The sequence below is a fragment of the Babylonia areolata genome, chromosome 7 (assembly GCF_041734735.1).
Source record: "Babylonia areolata isolate BAREFJ2019XMU chromosome 7, ASM4173473v1, whole genome shotgun sequence".
Lineage (NCBI taxonomy): Eukaryota > Metazoa > Mollusca > Gastropoda > Neogastropoda > Buccinidae > Babylonia > Babylonia areolata.
Genome location: NC_134882.1, coordinates 15089988 through 15107480, shown reverse-complemented (window position 1 = coordinate 15107480; position 17493 = coordinate 15089988). Strand labels below are relative to the sequence as shown.

The 17493-nt window shown below is 35.9% G+C and overlaps 1 protein-coding gene across 3 annotated transcripts in view; it reads left to right on the top strand.

Moving 5' to 3' along the window:
- Nucleotides 1–17493, top strand: part of LOC143283735 (N-acetylglucosamine-6-phosphate deacetylase-like) — a 36798-nt gene that overhangs the window by 2159 nt on the left and 17146 nt on the right. For all 3 annotated transcript variants that reach the window (XM_076590023.1, XM_076590022.1, XM_076590021.1), the window contains exons 2-7: nt 3730–3967; nt 6233–6372; nt 7220–7274; nt 9678–9887; nt 13645–13733; nt 15641–15785. In XM_076590023.1, the coding sequence (XP_076446138.1) occupies nt 3745–3967; nt 6233–6372; nt 7220–7274; nt 9678–9887; nt 13645–13733; nt 15641–15785 (862 nt within the window). In that variant the 5' untranslated portion in view covers nt 3730–3744. The remainder of the gene's footprint in view (nt 1–3729; nt 3968–6232; nt 6373–7219; nt 7275–9677; nt 9888–13644; nt 13734–15640; nt 15786–17493) is intronic.

The window sequence follows — 17493 nt, the reverse complement described above, 5'->3', positions numbered from 1 at the left end:
TGCATGCCTTCAGGATTCCTTATTTTCCAGATCAGTCATAATACAGAATAATTCCATGAATTTTGGAAAGTTGTCAAGAAGGTTCTTGAAATTAATAGTATTTTTATTTATTTTTTATTTATTTTTTATTTTATAGGAAATTTAATATAGTGACAATGAATTCAGTGGGTCAGCAACTCTGTAGGAATAAGAGAATTTTGTTTTGGAATGTTTAATGAATATCTTATCTGCTGATTTTTTGGTAACATATGACATTAGTATGAGGAGGGTATAATAATAAAGTTAACCAGCACATGTATACATAAGTTGCATGAACAGAAAATCCTCTGTCCATCTTATGATTTCTGAAATTTTTCAATGTACAAAGAGGTAAAGAATATTGTTGCAGGTAAAGTGTCGCTATTGTATTTTATTTTATAATGAACAGCCTTGCATTTTGTATCATGAAAAGGAAATGCCAAATGGAAAAACAAACAAACAAACAAAAGCAAAACATTGTGTCACAACCAGTGGATGATTTCATGATTATTGGTGGTAGATATACATAATAGTTTATCCAGAGACAAAACTTTGTAATTGAGAAGACTGCCCTACAAGTACACAATATGACTCAGATGCACACACACACACACACACACACACACACACACCACAACACACAACTCACAAATACACAACCTGAAGGAACTGCTGTGGAATACATACCAAGGGCGAATCAGTGACACTGATGATCGCACTTGGCTTCAGTTCATCAAAACTTGTAAACCACACTACGTCTTACTCATGTATGAAATAATCAACTTTCAGTGTAAACAGACTGAAATATGTAATTCAGAATAAACTTGAAGAAAAATACATTCAGCATTGGAAACATAACAGAAATGAAATGAAGACTGAAATTGTATGATGCAATAAATCAGATAATTGATTGAAACTGTATTTCCAACACTTAAATATACAGTTACAGAAGAGAAATGAGTAATCTCAGAATAAGTGCTCATGATTTATAACAGAAAGGCACGACAACACACCATTCAAGAAATGAACATAAGAGTTTGGATATATATACATATATATATTAAAAGAGATTCATTTTCTTAACCAGTGCAAGTTATATGAAAATGAGACAATATTGAATATAATTTATCAGAAAAGTATCTGCATGCTCAAATGCTATTACTTTGCCATCAGAATGAACAAAACTTGATTAAGTTCAATAGGACTTAGCTTTCTACAATCACAACTGCTTTAAGAAGATACATTGGCTCTTTGTGACTGTGATTTGTGCACCTGCTGGGTTTTGATGACAAATAAATCTGATTCTGACCATGATTCTGAAATTCACACAATCACATGCACACACGCACACACACACACACACATGCGCGCACACACACACACACACACAAGCATACATGTTCACACACACACACACACACACACACACACACACACACACACACACACACACACACACACACACACACACACACACACACACACACACACACAGAACTATTGGGCACAAAAGCAGAGTGGTTCGGACATTAGACTTTCAATCTGAGAGTCATAGGTTTGATCCCAGCAGTGCCTTGTGGGTTTTTCTGTCTCCCAGGTCAGCAGTTGTAGAAGCCTTGTAGTGTGTGCATGCACATGTGTGAATGCATACAGAATATCCCATGCACACTTTAAAGATAGTATTATATGTGTTAGAATTTGGTGGGTTAGTAAAACAAGTAGCCAGTGTGCACCATCCATAACAAAAATTGTCAGAAAGTTGATGTTGGTTGTGTAATAAGAAATATTTGTGATAATGAACTGTTCTTTTGCTTCTTTTTCTCTTCTCTAACTTTAAGATGCTGAAGATAATGACTTATGTTAAAATAGAAATAAAAGGAAGAAGTCATCAGACTGAAAATACAAAATCTCTGACTGAGAATACTAATTCTCAAAAAGAAAACATAGTTACTAACATACTTAGTGATAGATCATAGAGTGCTAGAATAGATATATAGAGTACTGAGTGGCAGTGTGTTCATTCTTTTGTTGAAAATATACCCACAGTTGTGATTTTAGATGAGTGGCAGAGAGAAGAGAGAGAGAGAGAGAGAGAGTGTGTGTGTGCACATGCACGCGCATGTGTGATGACATGAACCGGTGGAAATTTTGGTGTGTCTTGTTTGCTGGTATGAACTTAAGTTTATGTACACACTATACCAGTCACTTACTTTGTTGGGATGGTATTACACGAGCAGGTTTTTTTTGTTTTTTTTTCAGATATCAGTTTTGTAAGAATAATGGCAGTATTGTTAATGATAATAGTGCCTTTGTTTTCAGTTACATATTAGTCAGACACAATGTTAGAATGTATACAAGAATCAAGAATATTTAATCCTTTGACCCCTGTCGGGGCATGGAAGATATTAGATAACACCATCGGTATTACACACCAAAATCAAAACATCAACAGCTATTAAACACACACACAATTGGTGATAAAAACAGATTAATAAACAGTCATATAATCTTGAAACCTTTCATATTTTTATGAATTTCCCCCACTTAAAAACATGCTCTCCTCCCTGCTGTTAACAAAGTGCAAAAGTTAAAAAGTGATTTTGGATTCAGATATTTCTCTAGAATATACATGTTTTTGAAATCTGCTAATTTCAGTTATTCCATAACAAAATGAAACTTATCTCCAATCACAACAAATATGCAATTCACACAGAATGTTATGATGTCCTCCAGTGTCAATAGGTAATTTGTGACTACTACATCTGAACTGCATTAATGATAAGATGTAACAATCTGCCTGATTGGAAATATATTTTTTGCTTCCAAAATTAGCTTTAAAGTTTGTGTAAAATAAATTTTTATTTTCCAGGGCGTTACCCCACATCTGTCTGAGATTTAATGAAACACATTTTTGTTGAATGACTGTGAATCCCAGACACAATCAAATCTAGTTTCTGATAAAATATTTCAATTTGACTATGGCAGTGTAAAAATCCCAGCTTTATATAGTTCAAACAAAATACTGTATTGTCTACAAGAATATCTGTGTGTGGTAGATGGAATGATATCAATCCAAAACCTAATCATTCTGGTTTTCACCAGCACTGACACAGTATACATACCTGTTTCTCCATAAATGATATGAATCATAGTATTTCTGTTCAATGGAAATAATTGTTTTAAGAATATCAGTTGCAATTTTTCTAAGACATAAATCTACATTCTCATACCCCCAAACACACACACACACACGCGCATGCGTGTGCGCGTGCATGTATGGACAAATAGATGTGAATCGGTGTCTGGGAGGGACACTCACTCAGTCTGGCTCCGCGTCTAAGCCATTATTGTCATCAGTAGGGGGCTTAGTAGGTGGTGTCCTAAGTACGTTAAATCAGAACAGGCACCACTGAACACCACCAAAGTGACTCAGCAGCAGTGCAGGGTCTCCTCTGGTGTGTGGCCTCCTGGTGACCTAACATCGATGGTTCCCTGCAGACTGCCAATGTCAGAAGTGTGACAGACGAACCCGGGTGTGGCTGTGTTTGGGGGACTTGGAATGAGCGGCATGGGAGCAATTCCACTGAAACGGTGCAGATGACAGGGTAGTGAAAAAAAAAAGAAAAAAGAAAAAAAAAGAAGCTATCTCCTTGTGTTTCTCTCAGTTGAATTTTGTTATTCATTCGTAAGTTGTTTGTGTGTGTGCATCAGGCATCTTCCATCATCATGTCGTCACTGCCGCCTAAGCCAGCACCAGGATGTCTTCTGCAGTTCAGGAATTGTCAGATTTTGAGAGACCACAAGATCTACAGAGATCACCTGTGGGTACGCAACGGCAAGATCGTCGACCCTGAAAAGATCTTTTTCGATGAGGGGATCACTGCTGATGTCCAGATTGACTGCAACAATTGCATCATCGCCCCTGGGTTCATTGATACTCAGCTAAATGGTAGAAAATAGTAACTATTATTTGTATTCTGTTTTTCCTGGATTCATTGATTTTCAGATAGATGGCTAGGAATGATAAGTATTATTTGTTTCTTCTGGGTTCATCAACTTCAGGTAAATGGTAGGAAATAGTATTTACTTATTATCTGTTTACTTTTTTCATGTTTCTGTCTTTATTCAGTTAAAAAAAAAGTTTACTTGAAAGTTAATTCTTGAAGACTTTACTTTTATTTTTGACTCACTTGTGTAAACAAAGGGAGTCTATGTTTTAACCCGGTGTTTGGTTTTCTGTGTGTGTGTGTGTCTGTGTGTCGGTGGTAAATTTTAACATTGCCATTTTCTCTGCAAATACTTTATCAGATGACACCAAATGTGGCATAAAAATAGGAAAAATTCAGTTCTTTCCAGTCATCTTGTTTAAAACAATATTGCACCTCTGGGATGGGCACAAAAAAAAGAAAAAAAAAGAAGCCAAATTATATGCAAAATGAATTTACTGTTTATATATTTTTTTTATTCTCTAAACTTGGCACTTTGATCTGATATTCAGACACAGCGTCAAGAGCAGTCATTTTTTTCATTTTTTGTTCACACAGGAACTTCTTTTGCTAAGCATGGAAGTTATAGTTCTGGTGCATATCTTTGCATGTGCAGATAGTAAAAAAGGGAATTTAATCTGTAATTAATGCTAGGGGGGTTAATTTGCTTTAAACTGATCTCTCTCATCTTAAACATTACATTCTGAAATTATACTCAGTACATAAAAAGCTTCTGTGTTTTACTCTCAGTGTACAGGGCTTTCACTTTGTTCATTCACCCAAGTGGTCTTTTTCGGAAAATACTGAAATCAATACTATGAGTGGACTTCATAGATCTATTGGCTGAGCCCTGAAGGTCATGGGCAAAAATCAATTGCGTACACATATTTATACATATTCAAAGCGCGTGCTCATATTCCTCGCGAACACGAACGACGCCATTTTGTTTCAAGTTTTTGACCTGCCAGTTTAATACTATATTCAATCAACAATACACGATAACATGTGAGAAATTGAATCGACCATGTCGTACATTCCTGGCGGGTGTAACTAAACTTGTACATCTATCTAGATCCAGAGAAAACAGCTAAATGTTGCAGTGTGATTGCGGCGATAGCCATGTCTCCTTTACCGAGGACTTAAAAAGAATTCTTAATTGCCCTTAGAGATTTTTTGAATGCCCAAGATACACCAGAATAATATGATTTTAACAGCGTTCTCACTGCGAATACCGCAATTGATTTATCACCCTTAAAAAAATCATGTTTAAATGTTACATTTTTGAATGTCAGTTAAGGAGCCACAATAGTGTATTGAGTTAGACAGTTTCTTCTCACCCGAACACACTGGGTTTGAATCTGCCTTCAGAGCTTTTTTTTTCTTCTTTTTTTTTTTTGTAACCGGAAGCTTTATAATAACAAATACAGAACACTTTTTTATGATTAGATTTTTTTTTTTTTTTTTAAAGTGTATCACAAGTGAGTCTTGAAGGCTTTGCCTCTCTTGTTTGAATATATTTTATTGATAAAGAGAAAATTGAAATGGGAGCAAGGTAGCAGATGAATTCTGCATAATGATCAAAATCAGAGCAATGAACTTTCCTGGGTTTACTATCTAATTTTTGACAGGTAGAAGGAAGGGAGATATTATGTCTAGGATGATTTATATATATATATATATATATATATATAACAACAAATCAAAAATCCCTGAATGACAATAACACAATGATTTACATTTTTAAAGTGGAATGATTTACATAAAAAAAGCTTTCACCAGAGATAATTTAAACCAGAAACTGTTGTGAAATTCACAATTTAAAAACAATGGGCATTTGAGTATGTTATAAACTATGTCAAAAAGTTTTTTTTCAGAATACTAGATGATATATCAATGGACGGAACCGTTACTAAAATGATCAATGTGGCCTGCAGTTTGAAAGACATGGTTCAGTGAATAACACACACACACACACACACACATGCACACTATGCTAGCAATTAATCACTAGTAGTTTTGTAGCGTACATGATATAGTACATATTGACTCCCCCCCACACCCCCACCAAGGAAAAGGCTGAGTCAGCATTCTTAATTGACATTGCTGTCAATGCTCTTCTTTTTTTTTCTCTCTACATCCCAGAGAAAACTAAATATTGAAATTTCCTTTGTTTAAGAACACAAGAAGTCATTCTAAACAGTATACAAGCTTTTTTTTTCTGTGGGCAGGGGCAGTTGGAGTGGATTTTTCTGATGACCACAGCAGTATTTCAGAGGGTGTCCAAAAAGTGGCCAAGCACCTTCTGGAGACTGGAGTGACCTCATTTTGTCCTACAGTGATTACTTCCCCTCCTGAAGTTTACAAAAAGGTAGTTTGTGACTTGTGTCCCTCTGCATGCTCCTTGTTTGTGCCCAAGGATTTGGGACAGTTTGTTTTATATATTTTGATGATGATGAATGATGAAAGGGGTGATGAAGATGCTGCCGTGGTGGTCCATTTACTTGGTCACAAGGCTGTACTCTCATGATATATCTTAGTGTGTACGAGACTGAGTGATACACACACCTGCAGTGTTGGTCAGGAAATTTGAGCAAAACTCGCAAAGACACATCTGTGAAGTGGATAACTCTTTAACTGTGAGGTCCTTGTCGTCCCGTTTGAGCCCATAGTACACTAAAGCCTGGGCAGGAGTCAGCCTCGAGCCGAAAATCCCCACCTCTGACGGGGGTTGAATCCATGTCCTCCCAGTTCTCAGCCTGTGATGCTAACCACTTCATCATAGGGGCTGGTCTCTGCATGTGCCATGGTGCCACTTTCTCCTACTTCTTTTTTTTTTTTTTCCAATGCTTTACTTAGTAGAATTGAATATTGTTGCTAATGTATTGTTTTGAATCTTTGAATCTTTGTTTTCCTGAGTCTTTGTAAATGAAGGGGAAAGGGTTCACACAGTTTTTGTTTTTTTTCCTTCATAGATCTGTTACATTTTGTTTTCTGTGTTTGTGTGTGTGTGTGTGTGTGTGTGTGTGTGTGTGTGTGTGTGTGTGTGTGTGTACATACCTGACAAAAGCTAATTCCCAGTCCTAAAATGCATTTGGTGCTCCCACACCTTCTAGCTGTAGCAGTACAGCCCAAACAGATAATGAAAGTAAAAGACCCAAGGGATGCCATCCTCAGCCACTCTTCCTGATTACTGTCCTCCTGTTGTGTGTTGACAGATACTGCCACAAATAAAAAAATGTCCCGGGAGTGCGGAGGGTGCAGGTGTGCTCGGTAAGACGAATACATTCTTTTTTTCTGTTGCGGTGTAGCAGTGATGACAGTCTGATGATTTCTGGTTATGGGTGTTGTTGTTCGTCTCCAGGCCAAGCTTTGAGGCTGTGCAGGGGGTGAAATGCATTGAAGATACACACACACACTACACACACTCTCTCTCTCTCTCACACACACACACACTCAGAAACACACACACGCACGTGCGTGGACGCACACACACACACACACACACATTTCATATGGACATGGAGAGATATGGTAGTCTTTCTGAACAGATCCACTTTTTTTTTTTTTCAAGTTCTCAGGTAATATTTGAAGGAAGAGGCAAAACTGGTTTTATGTTGCTTGCTGGTATTTGTGAATGTTATGTTTGCCCATCATTGTATGGTTCCAAAAGAAAGGCTATTTTTATGTAATTCAGGAACCACACATGGTTAATTTGGTTCATAGGTTTGAGACTACTTCAGTGCATGCAATTTCCAAGGTTAATAATTATGCTGTCGGTTATTTATACATACATTGTAAACAACAACAACAAAACAACATTAATTCGATGACTTATCCATTTATTTGTTTATGTATCTTTTTTTCCCTTAAGGTCTGACTATGCGCATTGGGTTACATTACGCTGCTGGTCAGGCATCTGTTTGCTGATGTGTAGCATATATGGAGTTGTTCAAATGCAGTGATGCCTCCTTGAGTAACTGAACTGAATTATGCTGTTAGTAATGCTAGTTACTGTGTGAGGTGATTATGATGATGATGATAATGATGGGTATTTAAAATGCGCTCTGTCTCCATAACACAGGATCGCTAACAATTGACATTAACAAGGGGGAAGAAATGACTGCAAAGACGAACAACACAGGCCCTGTTCATGGGGAAGGCGTAAATGAAAATACACAGATGAAAAGTGTTGCCTGAGACAATCCTTCGGAAGTAGGATTCCATGGTGGATAACTTAATTCACTTGGGACGACAAGTTTTCTCCCTTGCTTTTCCCCACAGACGGCCCATTTGTAAGGGTTTGGAAAAAAATGACAAAAAATACAAAATACTGTGTAAGAAAATGAAACTTTCAGAACTGGTTATGAGCTATTACATATAAAAAAAATCAAATTTCTCATCTTATTTTTACAGTTTTGCCATATGTAGAAAATAATGCCAACTTTTCACCCTGTATCACCATACGCATGCTCGCTTTCTGCATTAAATTCGCTTTCTTCTTCGTCATCATCCACCTCTTCAATGTCCGACCCTTCAGTTTGTAGCATTTCAAGTACTTCGGCAACCCCAAAACATTGCCGTCACTGCCTTGTTCGCATCACAACATTTTGAGAAGAGCCCGCTTTGCTGACAGGCTGGCACGCGAGCAGACAACCGGTCAGTGACTTTGTCAGCATGTGTGCGAGACAGGCCACACATCATAGACTAACCAATCATACTGTTCGATTGTGGAGTGACCCAGAATAGCACACTCTGCTTGGCTAATCACAAAATCACGTGTAAAGCGCATGATGGAATTTTACTTTCGGAGAATGCTATTCCATTCCTTCGTCCGAAACCGAAAACGTTTTGTGTAGGAATGCGTGAGCATTCCTTCGTCTGGAAAGAGTTAATGAAGCCAGTGCTGAATAAAAGGGCTGAAATTTAGTCCTGTGATTTCTCAAGACTACATATTATTGTATGCACAGACTTTGCAAATTGAAAATAGTGCGTTTGTTTTTGTTCAATACTGCAAATGACCCGAAAGAATATTTCAGAAGAGAATGCATCCACTAGAAGTGTATAAAGATCAAGTTCTTCCAAAAAAATCTGTTTCATTCAGCAGGCGATTCTAGTCCTGAAAGATCCATTTAGAACTTATAGAAGCGAACTTGAGTATGTGCAGTATAGATGAGGCACTTTGCCCCCTGTATTACAAGTTCTGCTGACATTGCGATAGTTTGTCACTTGTCTTTTTCAAAATATTATAGTGACTTAGTTGGTGTTTTGCGAACCAAGTGCATGCCACATGATTTTAAATGTTAATGATGCCTTTCGGACACACCTAAAGCAATGGATCTTCATGGCAGCACAGTGTCAGACCGAACAAGTCCAAATTTCACTCAGTGCCTCAGCAAAAGTATTAATGGTTAAAGTCCAGACGTTTGGCAGTTCACCTGACATTAGCAAGTAAACCCTCATGAAATGGATTCCAGGTCACAAATAATCAAGACTTACAACCTAGGTGTATGGAATGTGACAGTGATAAAGCAAGCATGCACACATGCGTGTACACGTGCACACACAAACACACACACATACACACACCACCAACACCTATACATCCATGGGATCTTTAGTCAGATTGGAACTGAGATTTTGTTTAAGTGTGATGAGTTCAAACTTGTTCCACAGGTATTCATTTAGAGGGGCCTTTTATCAGCTGCGAGAAGAAGGGGATGCATCCAGAAGAGTGCATCACTAGTTATGACAATGGCTTCAGTGATTTAGAGAAGATGTATGGTTCCTTTGACAACGCTGCACTGTTGACGTTGGCACCTGAGCTCCCGAGGACAGAAGAGGTCATCAAAGAATGTGTGAAACGAGGCATCGTTGTGTCTGTAGGTAAGTGAGCTGAGCTTTTACACTCAGCCATCTGCAGTCAGATTAGTGTTACTGCTGTCAAACATCATATACTGAATGGAAGTCGCTATTTATATAAATAAGGCATTTCAGTTAAGATTGTGCTACGTGGACAGATAATGTACTAAAAGAAACTATGGTATGTTATTTGAATGAACACAGTTTTCATATGTTTGTCATCCTACTGTTCCTGTTGATGTGGGCAGATGACCCGGTTCAGTAAATTATGTCTGGTCATGTCATGCCATGTCATGTCTCGTTTGTTTTTTTTTTAGGTATAGGAGCTGCTTGCGATTGTCATGTTACAGAAACTATGTTCACGTTGTGTTTTAGCATTAGCAATCATTTTGACCTGATCCGGTTGTCAGATTTTATTATTATTTTCTTAAACTTAAAAAAATTTTTTGCAAAGACATGTATACAGTACAGAGAACAGTATGAAACAGCAATATAAAACAAACTGTAGCATCCACTAGAGAGAGAAAGACAAAACAAAATAAAAAGTGATATATAAAAAACAAAACAAAAAACGACAAACAAACAAACAAACAAACAAAAAAACCCAGCAAAAATAACTTCAACAAATACAGAAAAAAATGAAACAAAAAAAACCCCAACTTGTCCAATCATTCAATCAATCAGTTTACACATTATTGATTGCAGTAATCATGATGATTTAAGTTGACATTAATAATAAAGAGACCAGTTGTAACATAGCAATAGCATCAATTATGTCAACTATTACAGTAATGGCACCAAGGATGAGGCGAAAGCGAGTGGTAGCATTATAATATCATAATAAGGAGCAGTGAGTAAACCACTTCTACATTATTGGAAAAGAAAGCTTGTAGTTAATCACATTGTAAAGACAACAACAACAATAAAAATTAAAAAAATAAAAAAATAATAAATATAAAAATAAATAAAGACCTGCTAGTGCAAAGTAAGGACTATTATACAGAATGATAACTATGGAACATGCAAAATTGTGATTAGGTAACAGTTTCCATAATTGGAAGGTGACTGTTCCTCTTTGTACGGAAAGCATGATGGTTCATTAGTATATAAGATGCATGTTCTTCGATTTTGTATCTGTATCTGAGCTGTGTTTTAAATGTATTGAGTTGTGGTGGTTGTTTATTGAATTTGCATTTGTGCAGAAAGTTTTTGGCAAGTAAAATAATGAAATAAAAATGTCATCTGTAGCAGATGTGTGTGAGTTTCCAAATAAAACCAATTCTTCACATAATTGGGCATTGTATACATTATTGCATTTCTTATTGATATCAGTTTGGAAAGCAGTCCTAAATCTCTGCACAATCTCACATCTCCAAAAAAAGTGTTCAGTGGTTTCTGGATGTGACCCACAGAAGCTGCATTTATCATTATGAGAGATATTCATCTTTTTCAGAGAACTGTTTGTTGCAATAATCCTATGAAATATTCTTTTTTGAAACCATTAATTTTTAAGTTCACATCACATATTTTGTGTATTTTGTGAAATGTCTGTTTCCAGTTAATGTTCAGTTGCAACAAATCGTTCATTTGTTACAGCATTTAGGGGTCATATTGTTTTTTACTAAAGTGTTGTAATAAACTTTTTTTTCCTTTTTTCACTGAATATATCATTTGTAATGATTTTCTCATTAGCAAAGCACTGTCATTATCAATTTCAGTGTTCAGGTTTTTTATATAATTTCTAACTGACCTTATGCAACCATTTAAAGTAAGAAAATTGGTTATATTTCCATGTTTTTGACTAAAATCTTCATTGGAAAGGAAACTACTGTCCCCATGCACTAGATGAGAAATATTCCTGACCCCCTTTTCCATCCAATTTCTGTGTGATAAAATCTTACTTCCAATTTTGATATTTTGGTTCAGAAAGATTGGTTCTGCTAAAACTTCTTTGCTGTTTGATAGTGGGACCTTCTGACAAAATTCTTTGTAGGCTTGGAAAACATGAATCCAGAACTTATTCTTGTCATCAGGTGTTGGCAGACAGGGTCCATATCTATCAATATCTTCAATAACTGGATTGACAGAACAGATTTTAGTGACAGTCTGATGGTGTGTTTGTTTATCTATCTATTTATTTGCTTTTCCCTCAAGGCCTGACTAAGCATGTTGGGTTACGCTGCTGATCAGGCATCTGTTTAGCAGTTGTGGTGTAGTGTATATGGATTTGTCCAAACGCCTGACGCCTCCTTGTGCAGCTGAACTGATGTGACCTGAAGTGAGAAGGGTGAAAAGTGTGAGCGCAGCTATTTGGGGACAAGAGTGCAGATAGAAATGGGATTGTTTGAAATCTTAGACAGTTGTTGCTGTGTGTTTACATTTTTCACTCCGAAAACAGCTTGTGGGTATTTCTGAGTGCTTGATTTATGTTGTGCATCAGAAATTAAGAAAGAGTTGGAATTTATACGGAAGAACCTTTTTTGTAATGGTGACAGACATGCTCTTATATGGAAGGGACTTAGTTGATCAGTTTTGACATTATTGATAGATTTGACCGGTCTTATGAAAAGTGAAAGGTTATTTTTAGAGATAATAAAGCATTATTATATCTTTTTTTTAGAGATAATAAATTATTGTTGTATCTTTTTAGGAGATAGTATTGTTCTCTCTCTCTCTCTCTCTCTCTCTCTCTCTCTGTGTGCTGTACTTCATTGCAGCGTTTATGTAATATGTGTACTTATTATGGTTGGTTATATATTTTCATTTTGTTTATATTGTCACTTACCATCACATAAGGGGCCTAGGCCTATTAATGAATAAATAATCTGAATCTGAATCTGAATCTCTCTCTCTCTCTCTTTATTTTATTTTTTATATGGAGATAACAAAGTATTGTATTCTTTTTCAGATGATAAATTATTGTAGTATCTTTTCAGAGATGGTATTGTTGTATCATCTTTTTTGAGATAATAAAGTATTATTGCATCTTTTTTATGTTTTTTCATTTTACAGAAAATAAATACTTGTTGTATCTTACCTATAGTAAAGTTTTATTGTATCTTTTTTGGTGATAATAAAGTATTATTGTTTCTTTTTTTTTTTTAGAGATAGTAAAGTATGGTATATATATATTTTTTTAGATATCCAGTATTAGAGTTTGTGGTATCTTAAGTATTGTATATTTTCTGGGAATAGTATTGTTGTATCGCTTTTGGAGTTTATTAAGCATCACTTACCTTTTTTGAGGATAGTAAAGTATTGCATCTTTTTTTGCACATGAAAAAGTATTCTTTTTTAGGTAGTAGTTATATCTTTTTGGGGATAATAAGGTATTGTTGTATCTTTTTGGAGGATAATATTGTTTTATTGGATATTTTTCTAGAGATAATAAAGTCTTTTTCTGGAGATAATAAATATATTATTGTATCTTTTTTTGGAGACCATAATGTAATTTATTATATCTTTTTTTAGAGACCATAATGTATCTTTAATTTTTTTTTTATTATTAGAGATAACAAAGTATTTTTGTATCTTTTTTTGAAGAAATCATAACATATAACTTTATCTTTTTCAAGAGACAATTCAGTATTATTATATCTTTTTTGGAGATGATAGATTATTGTTGAATCTCATTTCTTTAGTGATCACAAAGTATTGCACCTTTTTTTTTCCTGGGATGATAAAGTATTTTTGTATATATATATATATATATATATATATATATATATATAGATTGTTTTTTTTAGAGATAATAAAGTATCATCATGTGCCTGTGATCCAGGTCACTCTATGGCGAAACTGGAGCAGGGGGAAGCGGCGGTGTGTCAGGGGGCTTCCTTCATCACCCACCTGTTCAACGCCATGTTGCCTGTGAGTCTTGTCTCTCTGAGGGTCTGAATCCTATTCCCTGTAAGATCAAATTAACTCACTCAGTACGGCCAGTCCTCTCTTCTCTTCTCTACACAGACCCCTCGGATGTCCAGTGGGTGTCTGAATGACCCAACCTTTAGCTTCCGTCATCAGAACTGTGGTATTCTTTGTCAACATTCACCTCTTCAGTATAAGAGCGTTCCGCTTGCAATATTTTGATGGTGGTAATTGGGGTGAAACGCTGTTAACGTCGTCTCTTTCGCCGTTCGTATGGAGAGAGTTAATGCTGTGTAAAAAGCAGTCCAACAAACAACTGAGGCAAAAACAAAAACAAAAAACAAAAAAAAACAAAAAAAAAGGAAAGAAAAAAGGAGAAAAACCCCCCAAAAAACCGAGAAGAAAAAAGAAAGCTGTATTGTTTCTGTGTTTTCCTTTCAAACAGTTTCAGTTTCAGTTTCAGTAGCTCAAGGAGGCGTCACTGCGTTCGGACAAATCCATATACGCAACACCACATCTGCCAAGCAGGTGCCTGACCAGCAGCGTAACCCAACGCGCTTAGTCAGGCCTTGAGAAAAAAAAAGAAGAAAAAAAAAGAGAAAAATACATAAAAAAGAACTACTACTACTAATAATAATATGTATAAGGCGCAAAAACTTTAAAAATTTTTTTTTATTTTTATTTTTTTTAACGCTCATAGTAGACTTCCTTTCAAACACACACACATATAAACCAGCATGTGCACATGCACACACATGGAGCGTGGAGTGATGGCCATGTGGTGGTAACACATCCGCCTATGAAGCTTCTGGTTCTTTTAATGGTGTCTCAGTCAAGCATTTAACATTATTTTGTGTTCTCTTTGACAAGTTTTAGGAACTGACGGATGACCAGCCCTGAAATAGCCTCTGTGTGGTCAGCTGGGCTATAAGCAGTGTGATTCGCTTTGATTTTTAGGGACACAACCATGAAGCTGAAGAGCAGTGTGACTTGTTTCTAGTTGTGCTCAAGAATGTGACCCTCACTGCACATTTTTTGTATCTGCATTACATTCGGTTTTTTTGGTCACAGTACAGTGAAATGAAGCACAGTGACAGGCACCTACAACTATTTAAGGCATCAAAACATGTTAGTTCTGTACTAACAAAGAAAGAAGAGTGATTTTCAAGGCGTATTTCATGTGAGTCCCAGCAGTCTGTAACGTCACTTGCTGAAGTAAAAAAAAAAAAAAAAAAAAATTCTGCAGTGGGAAATTTGTTATATATAACTTCTTTTTGTTTGTGATATGACTAATGCCTCATCCATTTCACACCCACACACCCTTGCTCCACCATTAGCTTTTTTTTTTTTTCCTCAACACCCTGTCCTTCCATGTACACATATAACCCAGCCCGCTTCACTACCACCATTTTTTGTGGTTTTTTTTAGTGTGTGTGTGAGTGTGTGTGTGTGTGTGTGTGTGTGTGTGTGTGAGTGTGTGTGTGTGTGCTTGGTCTTTCGGTTTTTTGTTTTTAAGGAATCATTTAAAAATCTGTTTATGAAAAATTGGATGATGTTAATTGTTATAGAATCTTTAAAAAACTTGTTTTTGAAAACATAGATGATCTTAAGACATCTTTTAAAAAATGTGTTGAAAAAACCCTACACCAGATGATAGTAAGGAATTATAATTTAAAAATTTAAAATTAAAAAAAAAAAAAATTTTTTTTTAATAGAATCTGTATAGAATCTGTTTCTGAAAAAAAACCCCAAGATGATGACAAGGAATTTATTTTTGAAAAAAAAACCCAAACAAACAGATGTTACAGTATTTAGCTGTTTGTCTGAAATCGTTCAGTCCATTTCCCATGTCATGCATTGTGATTGCTATTTTTGTCTGTTAATTTTTTTTTTTTTTTTTTTTTAATCAGTTTCATCATCGTGACCCTCACCTGGTGGGCTTGCTGACCAGTGAGCGCATTCCCAAGGACCGAACCCTCTTCTTTGGCTTGATTTCTGACGGCATACACACCCATCCTGCCGCTCTTCGCATCGCCCATCGAGTTCACCCGGACGGTAAGGTCCTGATGTGCCAATTACTAGGAACTGTGTCAGGTGTTTGTGTCTTGTACGTGGAGAAACCCAAGGCACTACTTTTGGTGGGTATCAGAGGATATTTTGAAAAGGTCGTGTGCCCGTTGTGAGGGAGTCGCTTTCGGCATTGAGTTAATATTTTGGGGCTCTCTGATCAAAAAGCACAAACTGACAAAATACTAGATCAGGTTATTTACCGGGGTCATTTTTGAATATGTTATTTTCAAATGCTGAATTTATTAAACTAAAGCTAATGTAACTGCTTTTCAAAGGACATGTATTACATTTACAATATGACAATTGAGAAATGTGTACATTTTTTTTTAATGGAATATACATAATTTAAGAATAAATAGTTTCCTTATATAGGTTAATTGAAATATCTTATTGAAAATGATTGTTAATTATCTGACTGGTATAGGTACTGTAATATTTTTTTCATGATGCTTGATGATCATTTGTTCTGTAATTGCAGTGTATCAGATTCATTTTCTAAGCCACTTGGATGTGTGCAAAAAGCATATCTTTACTGTAAAAGTTAAATACTTTTTGTTTGTTATTGCAAAAAAAGAGAAAAAAAGAAAGACATCCAAGGCATGTATCGGTGCACCTGCAGAGGCATCAAACTGACGATAAATCGCAAAGTGAGACATGCAGATCTGTTTCTGAATTCTAAGTCCAACCACCAGCTGCTTCATTAGCATTCAGTTGTTAGAAGTAATTTGCACACTATGCTATCAGTATAATGCATGAATGTGCATATGTACTTACATATGTGTATGCATAGATGTCAAACTGAATATCTGTTGTATTTATATTTCTATATCATATTCAGTTTAATATTTTTGCTCACATACTCCTGTCCCCTTGTATATTCCTTGTGAGCAATGTACACTTGGTAAAAGAGATGTATTTTTATTCTGGACTGTTAACCCTCTCACTGCCACGAAAATAAGATTTAAGTGAAATCTATTTGCCAGGTTTTTTTTCACAAAAAACGGGTATAAATTTTCAAAAAATTCTGTGCTCTTTGTTATTGGAGAAAGACCCATAAAAGTATACATTTTCTGAAAGGTAGATGAATAAAGAATGCAAAACACATGCTATTTTCTCATTTTATATATTTTTAGTAACATGCTGTTGTTTAGAAGTCAGTGTTTTGTTTTTTGTCACATTTTCAACTTGTTCATTACAAACATTAGTCAGGTAATTTGCACTAAAATATCATATTTTCTGGACAAATGGATAATACCTGCACACACAAATTATACTAGAACAACTACAATATAAAAAAAAAAAAAGAGACATAAACAATGCATTGTGACCTCTCCAAGTGATAATATGGCTGTGGGGCCACGCCCCCTCGGTCTCCACCCCCCTCCTCTTCACCCCTCTCACACGTGGTCACTTCATCCAGTTCTCATCAGACCGCGTTGGCTGAGTGCCAAGAATATCGCTCACACTGTCCTGCTAATAATTCGGTCACGTTCTGTCATCTGCTAAATCTGTGCAGCCGGCATCACTCACTGATAGTCGTATCTTGGCCAGTCTCTTGATTGCTCCCTATATTTTCTATCAAATCATCCTATAAATGTTCATCACTATCTTCTCCTTCGAATTTACGCTTCAATTCTTTCTGAGCATCAGCTAAAGAAAGCAATCTTGGTTGATTTAGTTCGCCACGATCGCA